The 12,371-nt window shown below is 42.9% G+C and overlaps 1 protein-coding gene and 1 long non-coding RNA gene across 3 annotated transcripts in view; one reads left to right on the top strand and one right to left on the bottom strand.

Annotated features, from left to right (window-relative positions):
• Positions 1-12,371, bottom strand: part of LOC106590193 (protein disulfide-isomerase TMX3) — a 56,010-nt gene that overhangs the window by 30,065 nt on the left and 13,574 nt on the right. For both annotated transcript variants that reach the window (XM_014180931.2, XM_045711027.1), the window contains exons 6-9: positions 10,509-10,589; positions 9,754-9,853; positions 9,043-9,120; positions 8,533-8,599 (exon numbers count right to left, since the gene is read on the bottom strand). In XM_014180931.2, coding sequence (XP_014036406.1) covers positions 8,533-8,599; positions 9,043-9,120; positions 9,754-9,853; positions 10,509-10,589 — 326 coding nt within the window. The remainder of the gene's footprint in view (positions 1-8,532; positions 8,600-9,042; positions 9,121-9,753; positions 9,854-10,508; positions 10,590-12,371) is intronic.
• On the top strand, positions 4,922-11,541 carry LOC123731560 (uncharacterized). Its single transcript, XR_006762738.1, has 2 exons — positions 4,922-6,934; positions 7,438-11,541. It is a non-coding gene; the product is annotated as an uncharacterized lncRNA (long non-coding RNA).

The raw sequence follows: 12,371 nt of genomic DNA, 5'->3' as shown, positions 1-12,371 counted from the left end.
CAAGGGGAAAAACTCCTCCAAGTCTCAGAGCGAGTGACGTCTGAAACGCTATTAGCGCGCACCCAGCTAACCATTTCACATCGGTTACACCAGCCTAATCTTGGGAGTTGACAGGCTTGAAGTCATAAACAGCGCAATGCATTGCGAAGGGCTGCTGGCAAACGCACGAAAGTGCTGTTTGAATGAACGCGTACGAGCCTGCTGCTGCCTACCATCGCTCAGTCAGACTGCTCTATCAAATCATAGACTTAATTATAACATAATAACACACAGAAATATGAGCCTTAGGTCATTAATATGGTCAAATCCGGAAACTATCATCTCGAAAACAAAACGTTTTTCCTGTCAGTGAAATACGGAACCGTTCCGTATTTTATCTAACGGATGGCATCCAAGTCTAAATATTCCTGTTACATTGCACAACCTTCAATGTCATAATTACGTAAAATTCTGGCAAATTAGTTCGCAACGAGCCGGCCCAAACTGTTGCATATACCCTGACTCTGCGTGCAATGAACGCAAAATGACACAATTTCACCTGGTTAATATTGCCTGCTAACCTGGATTTCTTTTAGCTAAATATGCAGGTTTAAAAATATATACTTCTGTGTATTGATTTTAAGAAAGGCATTGATGTTTATGGTTAGGTACCCTCGTGCAACGATTGTGCTTTTTTTCGCAAATGCGCTTTTGTTAAGTCATCCCCCGTTTGGCAAAGTCGGCTGTCTTTGTTAGGAAGAAATAGTCTTCACAGTTCGCAACGAGCCAGGCGGCCCAAACTGCTGCATATACCCTAACTCTGTTTGCAAGAGAAGTGACACATTTTCCCTAGTTAAAAGAAATTCATGTTAGCAGGCAATATTAACTAAATATGCAGGTTTAAAAATATATACTTGTGTATTGATTTTAAGAAAGGCATTGACATTTATGGTTGGAGCAACATGTACCTAAGCGATTATATGCAACGCAGGACAGGCTAGATAAACTAGTAATATCATCAACCATGTGTAGTTAACTAGTGATTATGATTGATTGATTGTTTTTTATAAAGATAAGTTTAATGCTAGCTAGCAACTTACCTTGGCTTCTTACTGCATTCGCGTAACAGGCAGGCTCCTCATGGAGTGCAATGTAAAGCAGCTGGTTAGAGCTTTGGACTAGTTAACTGTAAGGTTGCAAGATTGAATCCCCGAGCTGACAAGGTAAAAATCTGTCGTTCTGCCCCTGAACAAGGCAGTTAACCCACCGTTCCTAGGCCGTCATTGGAAATAAGAATGTGTTCTTAACTGACTTGCCTAGTTAAAGGTTAAATTAAAAATGTATTTAAATATGCAGAGGCCATATCTCCGTAAATGCTGCACGGCCAATGCATGGAGCGCCTGATCTCACCTGCTTCTCTCCGTCCTCTTCACGCGGGTCTATTCCTCCGTCAGTTTTTTGGGGAAATAATTTAGCCGTGATGGCAAGCGGGGATGCAGACCCAGATCAGTCTTCTGTTGTTAGATTTGTACATTTGTTACATTGGAGCAGTGCGCAAAGCAAACAATGTTAATACATTGTATAATTTAATCGCCTGTTATAACCAAGAGCACAGACCAGTCTGAGTAGACTTTGCAAGTTCACTGTCATGCAGCCTCAGAGTGTCAGTGGGAAAATGGAGCACCACTTGGCGACAGGCATACTTGCAGCTTCAGAGCAAAGAAAAAGTATGTCTCTAGCCTAAATTGTAAAAAACATAATAATACCCATATTACCCCAGATGTCTTTTTATATAATTTCACAAACCATAACGCGGGCCGTTTTAAAGTAATCCAGAGTCGCTAAATATTGGTGTGTTAACAATGTTGTTCAGTAATGTTAACTAGCTAGCTAACAACCTGGTAACTTGACAGTAAGTTTCGGCAAATTTGATTGGCACAGGAAGAAAGGAAAAAAGGGTCTGCTTCAAAAGGTAGGATTCATTTAGGGCTAATGTAAGCCTAAACTATCTAGAAAAATCTATTTCTTTCTGATGCTCCTTAAATTCAGTTTGGTGCCTAACGTTTCAAAAGTTGGAAGCAGTGTGTGTTTGTGGGAGAGAGAATGGTGTGTTTATGAGAGTGAGGGAGACAGAGAGAGGAAGAGTGTGTGTGTCTGTGTTAACTGAAGAGTAAAGAAGGTTTCATGCATTGTTTTCCCCTTACTGACACGCAGGTCCTTATGAATGTATATCACAAGAGGTTGGTTGAACCTTAATTGGGGAGGACGGGCTCGTGGTAATGGCTGGAGCGGAATCAGTGGAACGGTATCAAACACATGGTTTCTATGCCTTTGATGCCTTTCCGTTTGCGCCGTTCCAGTCATTACTATGAGCCATCCTCCCTTCACCAGCCTCACTAAATGAATATTCTGGGAAGACCTTTGCAAATATGAGCAAATCAGCCATTCTATGCAGTATTCCATTATACACTGAACAGTATGAAGTCAAATTCAATGTGTTTTAACGTGAACAAGCGTCCGGGGGCGACCAGGATGCTAGGCCACTGATTTCTTTCCCACCGTGGTATCACAATACTACTCGGTGTCGTGATACTTGGCCTGGTATCGTATCGTTTGTAAAATGTTGGTAGCAGTGTGCAGTGCATGCTTCCTTGCCATAGAGGGAAATAGGAATCATTACCGAAGTTCTGTCGTCCTTAAGAGCAGGTTATCTATCCAACACATTCATATAAACCCATTCATTCATCGCACCTCACTGACATACTCCCACTGAAACATTTGCAAACTAATCTTGCCTTGATGCAGGGCTTCCAGGCTGTAATACCATAAACCGCACCACATAACTGGCTATATAAGCATAAAACTGCTGAAATGTTCCATGTACAGCCAAGCGAGACATTGTTGATATGATCTCATTAACAGTATGCTATATATGAGCCCAGCTTTAACAAGGGGAAAGGAAAAAAAGATGTCAAAAGGCTAGAGACAGAGAGACAAAGAGAAGAACAAACTAGTAACCCTACTGTCTAGCGTCTATTTCGGTCTTCATTATAACCATGTTCAAGTCTAGCATGCAGCCCATTATCTTTCACTGAACACAGACTTTATGTAACTTTAAAAACTCCATATCTAGGAGTCAAAGCACTTCTCCTGTACAGTATATTCAGGCTGTAACATTATCAAAGTCGAGTAGGACTTTGTCAAACTTCCAAATCGGAGCACTTAGGATGTTAAAAATGGATGATTTTTTGTTTTATTTGTTCATATTATGTGCATTGTTTTTAATATATTTTTATTTTTTTTATAGCTAATCAAATATTGAACACATTTATTTTTACCAACAAGGTTAAGTTAGTTATTTTTATCAACTCCTTTAATCAACTAGCTAATGGTTCGGATTCGAAAACCAGCCCAAATCTTCAAATAGCCTCATCTCATTTTCTTTCAGCCTGGAACAAAGACTCAGAAACGGCAGCAACCCTCATTCACTACACAGAAGGGGTTAACCTGTTGAGGAAAGACCCCGTTCCGCCAGTGGAACCCCGTAGAAATGAAAAGGAACTCAGCTCACTCCCATGGCTGTGCGCGTGACTGAGAAGATGGCATTTTGCCAGACACCTGATACAATCAGCTCTCATTCTCACCCCATTCACAGTAGAAGCCTGAAACAACATTCTGAAGACTGTTGATATCTGGTGGAAGCCTTAGGAAGTGCAATATGACCCCACAGACACTGTATATTGGATAGGCAATCACTTGAAAAACTACAAACCTCAGATTTCCCACTTCCTGGATGGATTTTTTCTCAGGTTTCTGCCTGCCATATGAGTTCTGTGATACTCACAGACATCATTCAAACAGTTTTTGAAACTTCAGAGTGTTGTCTATCCAAATCTACTAATAATATGCATATATTTGCCTCTGGGCCTGAGTAGCAGGCAGTTTACTCTGGGCACGCTTTTCATCTGAACGTGAAAATACTGCCCCCTATCCCAATGAAGTTAACCAAGTCCAAGCACGTGTTTCCAGAACTGGAAAAACATCGACCCAGCCAGCTTGTCAGAGGACATCTTGAACCTGTCTCTTCCAGCTTTTTCATCAGTGAATGAAACTGTGGAGTTTTACAACCAATCCCTGAGCAGTGTGCTTGACGTCCATAAAAATATTGGACATCGCATCCGCTCGCTTAGCTCCCTGGTTTACTTCAGAACTGTGAAAAACGAAATCCACTGGTCGCATCATGGAACGGCATCTCAGAAACTCAGACTTCATCGTCCACAAATGGGCCTTTCAAGAGCACCACAGGGCCTTTTCCAAGGCCATGAAAGAGGCGCGGTCAACGTTCTACTCCAACCTCATCAATAACAATCCTGGAAACTCAAAGCACCGGTTGCCCACCATAAACCATCTTTTGAAAACCCAGTCCCAGATGGAGACAACAGAAGAGCAGTGTAACAGCTTCATTTACTTTAAAAACATTTTTTAAACAAAGGTTAGCAACATCAAATCTTTCATCTCCTGCTCTACTACTCCGTCTCCTCCCGCCCTCGACCCTCCACGAATGCCACCTCAACCCTTCTCCTGTTTCCTTGACCCAGGGAGGTATTAATGAAAACCTACTCCTGTACCTTGGATCCTATTCCAAAAGCCCCGCTCAAACCATGCATCCCTGCACTGATAACCCAGATTGTTAACCACTCCCTCCAATCTGGCAATGTCCCACCTGCATTTAAGACCACTGTCATCAGCGGTCTTCTGAAGAAGCCCACCCTAGACCCAGAAGTGCTAACCAATTACAGGCCAATACCCAACCTCCCCTTTCTCTCCAAGGTGTTGGAAAAAGTGGTGTCTGTACAGCTCCAGGAACAGCTCAACCAGAATAACCTGTTTGAGCAGTTCCAGTCAGGTTTCCAGCCAATACCACAGTACTGAAACAGCCCTACTCAGGGTCACCAACAACCTGCTGATGGCAGCTGATGCAGGCACTCTGCGTCTCCGGATCCTCCTGGACTTGAGCGCAGCGTTTGACGCTTTCGACCACCCCATCCTCCTGGAATGCCTCCGGGACACCATCGGAATATCTGGACCACCAGCTCTAAGTTAGTTCCACTCCTACCACTCAGACAGGATTGGCAAGATTCTTGTTTTTAGAATTTACGGATAGCCACGGTCACACTCAAGACATAATTTACAACAAAGAATGTGTTTAGTGAGTTCGCCAGATCAGAGGACGTAGGGATGAACTGGGATGTTCTCTTGATAAGTGCGTGAATGGGAACATTTTCTTATCCTGCTAAGCATTCAAAAGCATTGGGTGTCAGGGAAAATGTATGAAGTAAAAATTACATTCTTTTCTTTAGGAATGTTGTGGAGTAAAAGTAAAAGTTGTCAAAAAATAGTAAAGTACAGATAACAAAAAAGTTATACTTAAAGTTATTTACACCACTGCCCAGCTGTCAGTAAAAACTGCCCCAAGTCCCTATGATGCATGTGCCGCCTGAACACCTGCCTTGAGGAGATAAAGGCATGGATGAAGCAACTGAACAGCAGCAAAACCGAGGCCTTACTCGTTGGCAACCCCTACCAGGTAACTTGTCAATAACACACCTCCAATCTGGGTGTAAAGCTTGATTCCTCACTGACCTTTGACAACCACATCAAACAACTGTGTAAAGCATAATTCTATCACCTCAAGAACATTGCCAAACTCCATCCCACCAACACTCAGTCTGATGCAGAGAAGCTCAACCATGCCTTTATCTCCTCAAGGCTGGACTATTGCAACGCACTCATCGGGATCCCTGGCAGGAGTCTCCAGAAGCTCCAATACATCTAGAACAACACTGCCAGAATCCTGATGAGAGTGCGGAAACACCATCACATCACCTCCATAGTGGCATCTCTGCACTGGCTCCAAGTCTCATTTCAGATTGAAATCAAAACCCTCATGCTGACTGTCCAGTCTAATTATGGCAATGCCCCTCCTTATCTAAAAAAAACTGCTCTCCCCCCAATAACCCCACCCTCGGGTCAAGTGATAGCCTGCTCCTCCAAGCCCTCAGGACTAAGCTCCGCTCCTTTGGGGACCTTTCTATTATAGCTGTGCTTCTTGGTGTCCTTGTAGCGTCTGCTGTGTTCTTTGTGTCAGTTGCCATGTCTAGTGTCAATTATTACTTTTTTTGATCAGATTATTCTGTAAAATGAAAATAATTATTATTACTTGTATTCCGTGTGAGCGTTCATGCTCCAAAATGGACTGCTAGGTTGTTTGTTCTGTGCAGCAAGCCGATCAGAGCTTGATGGCATTATGTCAAATAGTGTTTACACAAAGTAGGACTGCTGTATTTGGACAACACTAAAACTGCGGAGTGGGAATACTGAAGGGGTGTTCTGTGTAGACCATTTCAAATTCTGGCAATGAGTGTACAAACAGGAATTTACACAAAACACTACACGTGTACAAATAGACACTGGAATTATCACAAAAGCAAGCCAATATACGTGTCCAAGCTAAACCCCACAGCTATTCATAACACAACTAGAAGCTACAGTAAATGGTGACGTACTAGTCTCATATTTGAATGAGCTGATTGCATGTAGTTGTAAATGTCACTATGTTCAATGCAAATTCTGACCGTCTGGCGATGATAGTAACTTGCATATGTGGTGGAGGGGAGATATCGCGTGTACGTCCCAAATGGTACCCTATTCCCTATATAGTGCACTAGTTCTGACCAGAGCCCTATGCACTACATAGATAATAGGGTGCCATTTGGGAAGTAGCCCAACACATGCCGTAAAAATGTGTCATAGAGCACCAGAGAGAATGTGAACATAATTTCAGTGGCTGCTATGCTACATTAGAGGAACTCGCCTGTTAGGCACAGAGCACAGCCCAGAGCAGAGCACTAATGGCAGGACTCCCAAACCAGGGACCATGCTGAGGAGGATTCAGGTAAAATATGCATCACACTGACTAAATACAAGGTATTATTGGAAAGGCTTTTAGGTCATTATACCGACTAGAGCATTTCTCTTAGAAGCACTATGAGATGTGTTAACCAATCAAAATTGGATTTTACCATTCCAATTTTACTTTTGGATTGTGTACTACTGTTGTTCTTGAAGTAACAGCCTTCAAAATCCTTTTCATTGTGCAGAGCCTGTGGTCTTGCAGTAACGCACGCTCTCAGTATCAGAGTAACGGTTCCCAACCGGAGACCGGGATACAATTCTACTGTTCTCCCACTTGCCTGTCTACCCCCTCTGTTTCCAAATGTCTAAAGATGAAGTGTAGATGAATGTAAAATATATATATTTTTTAACTTAAGTAATAAAAATATGTTATCTATCCCAGAACCACTTATGTTTTCCAGTAGAGTGAGATAACCAAGCTGCATGTTCAGAAAAAAGCCAATCATCTGTCATATCTTGTTGCTCCGGCTCTGATTTCCCTAGCTTATCTCTGGCAGTAACCATGGCGATGCAAGCCATACAGAACATCCTCGTTATCAGGGTCCTAGAGGACTCGCTGGAGTGTGGTATTTTCGTGGTGACCGTCCGCTGTGAAGACCGCCTCCTGCTGGACTTCTGGTGGCGGAAGCCCCCATTTTGGAACAGCCAGGTGGAACAGACAGACATCCAGTGCCAGGCTGGACCAGAGCCAAACCAGGGGATGGATTTTGTTCTGCGGGCCCTTCACAGAGCACCTAACCTCCCCAACATGCACTACTGGGGCCCCTTTGTTGTCGGCCTGTGCCTGGACGCGCTGCCCTTCCGTTTTCGCCTCCCTCCCGAAGCACTCAGCGGCGGAATACAGGAAGTGATGCAAGAATGTGGCGAGCTGGTGCTCATACGCTGAGGGGGCTCTGAACTGTATTGGTGGCTTTAGCATATCATTCTTTCCGACTGACTTTACTGGGCAGCTCTGAATCAGACATGGCCGAGTCAGACAGTCAGTCAGTTCCAGATGGAAGCCCAGCCCACCCTGGTTCCTCTGGACTGCACTGTGGTCTCCCACCACCCCACGCCCACTCAGTTATATCCACCATCCACCCATTCATCCCTCCCTCCTTCCCTGTTCCTTTGCCTGCTCTGTGTCTGCCCAGAGACAGCCACCACCACGACATCACTGGCCTGACCAGAGACGATAGTGGGAAGAGCCGAACCGCTTTATAACGAAGGAGTCACCACTTCAAAAGGCAGTGTGGTGAAGCCGGATGAAAGATGAAAGAACAGACACTCTGGTTTAAGACTGGGGAAACAAAGCCTGAGCAAACAAGGCTAGTAGAGGGAGAGGAGGAGAGGAGGAGGAGAGGGGGGAACAAAAGAGAAAATGGCACCCTTGCCTTGCCCAAATTAGACTGACCTCCTTTCTAGGGAAAAGCTGGTCCTCAAAGGCCGATATCACACATAGTTACTCCAAGAGAACATTTTATGACAAGCCATAGGCAGTTAAAACAGAAAATGATTTCTATTTGGAAAGCGCAAACAAAATATTACTCAAGCGTTTCACCCACCACCCCAGCCCTGTAGCCCCGACCAGATACTTACCATCATAGGTAAAGTAGGCCCCGTCCTTGAAGACTACAACCGATGGAAGCTCTGGCAAAGTCACCGACTGGATGGTGAAAACACATAAAATACATAATTCAAAGTGAATTCCATAAATCATCCCTTACTTTCTTAATTTATGGGCACCTGAACCATACGAGACAGCAGTCCTATTGGCGGCATGCCATCCTAGCAAACTGTGGACCTCATGCCAAATAAACCGGCAAAAGCAGCATGCTCACAGGCTTCACTGTCCCTATGGCATTTACCATATCATACTGCATGGAAAATGTCACTGTAGCACTGCTGGACTTTCACTTGTGAGTGCTGCCTTATAGCTAGCTATATGACTAAAACAATTATCAAAATCACAATAAGTCCCTAATTAGAAAAGTGATGAGAATGAAACTTTCAAATGCGCCGTTGATAAGTTCTCCTCGCTGAAATGTTATGTGGGAAAACAACCTAACTGAAGAGCCAGGGGACATGCCACATTCTCAAGGCCGTTACCTCTGGTAAGACGTCTTCAGACGCAGAGAAGAAGTATGTATACACAATCAGCTCCGCAGCCATGTCGATATACTTCTCCTGCAAACGAGAAATCAACACAAGTTACAAGCTTCTTCTTCTCTGAGAATTGCCCTCTGTGTTAACTTGGTATGGGACATTTATCAAGGTTGTCTAGCACGTTGTATAAATGGGCCTTTCCTCACTCAGAGCGCTTGGCAGCAGCAGTGTGAGCAGAAGCTTTATGATCCAATCAATAAATTCTAGCTAAATGCCGTGACAGCTTTCAGTGGCATTGATTGGATGATAAGATAACATTTCAGACCCAGAGAAGTGATAAACATATGGGGGGAATGCATATCGAATTACTCAGAAAGAACATAAGTTAAATCAGGATGGTAGCTAACAAATACGTCAATGAAGTATGGATCGTCTTACTATATAATGTGTACTTTGTGAGAGCTCCAACCAAGAATTCCTATTTCTTTTTACACCTCTGAAGGGCAAATAACCTACTTGAACTGACTGGAATAAATGTATCGTTAACAAATTCCCATGACCACACTGCGAGAATATGAATCCTACTATGATTTCATGCACTGAATTACTTAACATAAATGTTTGTTGATTTGTATATTTTTCACTCAAAATGTCTGAAGGTATTGGGTCAAAACAACTTCACACTTATTATATTGCTACTTCCAGAGCCCCTACCTTGAGTGGAGACTCCCCGCCGAAGTACACAAAGAGCACGTCATGTCTCTTCATCATATGGTCAAACATCTGTTTGCTTGGAAGTGCTCGGACTGCTGGCCTGAAGAGGACAGAAGACATGCACACAAACAGAAACACTATTGTTTTGGATTATAAGATAAATGTGTTTTCCATTAGTTAAATTGCCTGAAGTTGAGAAAACGTTTTCAAACAAAGTGAAACAGAGAGGAACTAACCTGAACATGTCACATTAGAACACCAATTTATTTATTGCTACGGACTGCCTACTGAACACGGCCATGTTTTTTTCTAGTTGAACTCTAGTTTAACGTGTATGGTTCTGGTGCCATCTAGTGAACATCGCAGAAGCATGCAGTCAGAGGTGAAAACCCAGCCAGGTCTTTGACCCACCATTCCGACTGATCAGTCATCACGGGTCTAGTTTGGATTTTCCCCTGAGAGGAATCTCCTCAGGCTAAACTATTAACTGGCATTTGAAGAGACTTTGAAGGGCTAGGGTGGAAATTCACTGAATTCTACGGGGGGAGATAAGACATTTGTTTGATAGAGTTCCATGTGTAGCCCATACAGCATAATGTCCTGTTTAGGTGACCACAGTATTCAGGGTATGTATAGCCATTTTTGTCCAATCATATTTATTCATATAGACTTACAAAAGTGATTATGTACTCATTTATATCACCCATAAGAGATGTTGAAGCAACAGCGCATATGGTAAGAGACCTATGACTTACCCTGCTACCCTGTTGGCGAATTCTACGATGTCATCCTTTGTCCTTGGCCCCTTGTAATTATAGGCAAGATCACCCTTTAGCCTGAGAAAGGAGAGTGAGTGTGGCGGGGAGAAAGCGATTGAATAACACCAAGAAAAAGACCATGAATTTCCTTCTTTATGCCAGTCCTTTTGTGAGGAGAAATGGACAGAATGGTACATTTGCATGAGAGAAAAACAAGATAAAAGCCTTTCATTTGGCCCTTTAATTGTTACGCTCGATATCTAGTGCTTGTATGTGTGCATTCTGACAACCCACTCTGGGGTTGCTCTTTGTAGTGCTGTGAAAAGGCACGATAACAATGCCAAAGCTAAAAGAGATTACACTTCTCCAGCTAGTGTGAGTCAAATCCAAAACTACTCAAACCAAAAGGCAGGTCCATGGGTCAAAGCGATCCCTTTACCCAGAGGTCAGGGCTGTATGTATCAAGCGTCTCAGAGTAGGAGTGCTGATTTCAGATCAGTTTTGCCTTTAGATCACAACTAATAACATTACATGGACAGGGGTAAACCTGATCCAAGATCAGCACTCCCACTCAGAGATACTTACACTTTCAGCCCCAGAATATCTCTATTTGATCAGCGTTTTGGATAAGCGTCATCCAATTTCCAATAGCAGTACAAGAGAAAACAAGGGCCCTCTTCTCTTTCATTATAGAGTTACATCAACCACAACACTCCTAGGATCAGACCCCAAAAGACCTGACAAATACATCCAGGAGTGTTTGCTAGGGATACGCCAGTACACAAGGCTATTTGGATCTATTCTAATGAACTCCGGGAGAGATGGCGTCTCAGGTCTGTCTCTATATTTCTCTCCGGGGGATACTACCTAGTGTAGTCCCCTGAGAATATTTCATCACTCGCTTGGTTTAATGTGATGATTGCCCCCACTGTGATCATCTAACAGAGTTATCATGTTTTCTCAAACAGAACCTGAGTGTCCTACAGAAGCCTCAAATAAATGAATAAAAGATTATACTGTGTTGTCTGAAGAGGCCACAGCTTCTACTTCCTCAGGGATTTACAGTGTCTTGCAAAAGTGTTCAGACCCCTTGGATGTCTTCACATTTTGTGTTAAAGTGGGATTAAAATGTATTTAATTGTCAACAATCTAACAAAAAAATACGCTGTGTGAATATGGTCGTTGCGCAAATATTCAGCTCCCTGAGTCAATGTTAGAAACACCTTTGGCATCGATTACAGCTGCTAGTCTTCTTGGGAAGGTCTATAAACTGTGCAATATTTGCCCTTCATTTTTTTCTTCAAGCTCTGGCAAGATGTTGGGGATCATGTCTAGACAGCAATTTTCAAGTCTTACCATATATTTTCAAGCAGGTTTAAGTCAAAACTGTAACTTGACCACTCAGGAAAATTCACAGTCTTCCTGGTAAGCAACTCCAGTGTAGATTTGCCTTTGCGATTTAGGTTTTTGTCCTGCTAAAAGGTAAATTCCTCTACCAGTCTGTGGTGTAAAGCAGACTGAAGCAGGTTTTCCTCTCGGATTTTGCCTGTGCTTAGCTCCATCCAGTTTCTTTTTATCCTAAAAAAACTCAATTTAGGTCATTGTGGAGTCACTACAATGTTATGGTAACACTTTAATTGACACCCAGCATCATAACACGGCAAGACATTTCATAACAGCTGACATAACTTGTCATCATACTGTCATGACACATATTTAGACCTGTTGTGACTTATATTGTGTTATTTTATTGCTGGTTTTGACACCTACATAAGTGTGTCAAACCCCACCCCACAAGGTAAAACATTCCAGATTACACCATAGCCTATGTGTCAACAGTATGTTTGTTACACAAAAGTG

Source organism: Salmo salar, chromosome ssa29, assembly GCF_905237065.1.
Source record: "Salmo salar chromosome ssa29, Ssal_v3.1, whole genome shotgun sequence".
In the NCBI taxonomy this organism is placed as follows: domain Eukaryota; kingdom Metazoa; phylum Chordata; class Actinopteri; order Salmoniformes; family Salmonidae; genus Salmo; species Salmo salar.
This window is presented reverse-complemented; position numbering and strand designations above follow the sequence as displayed.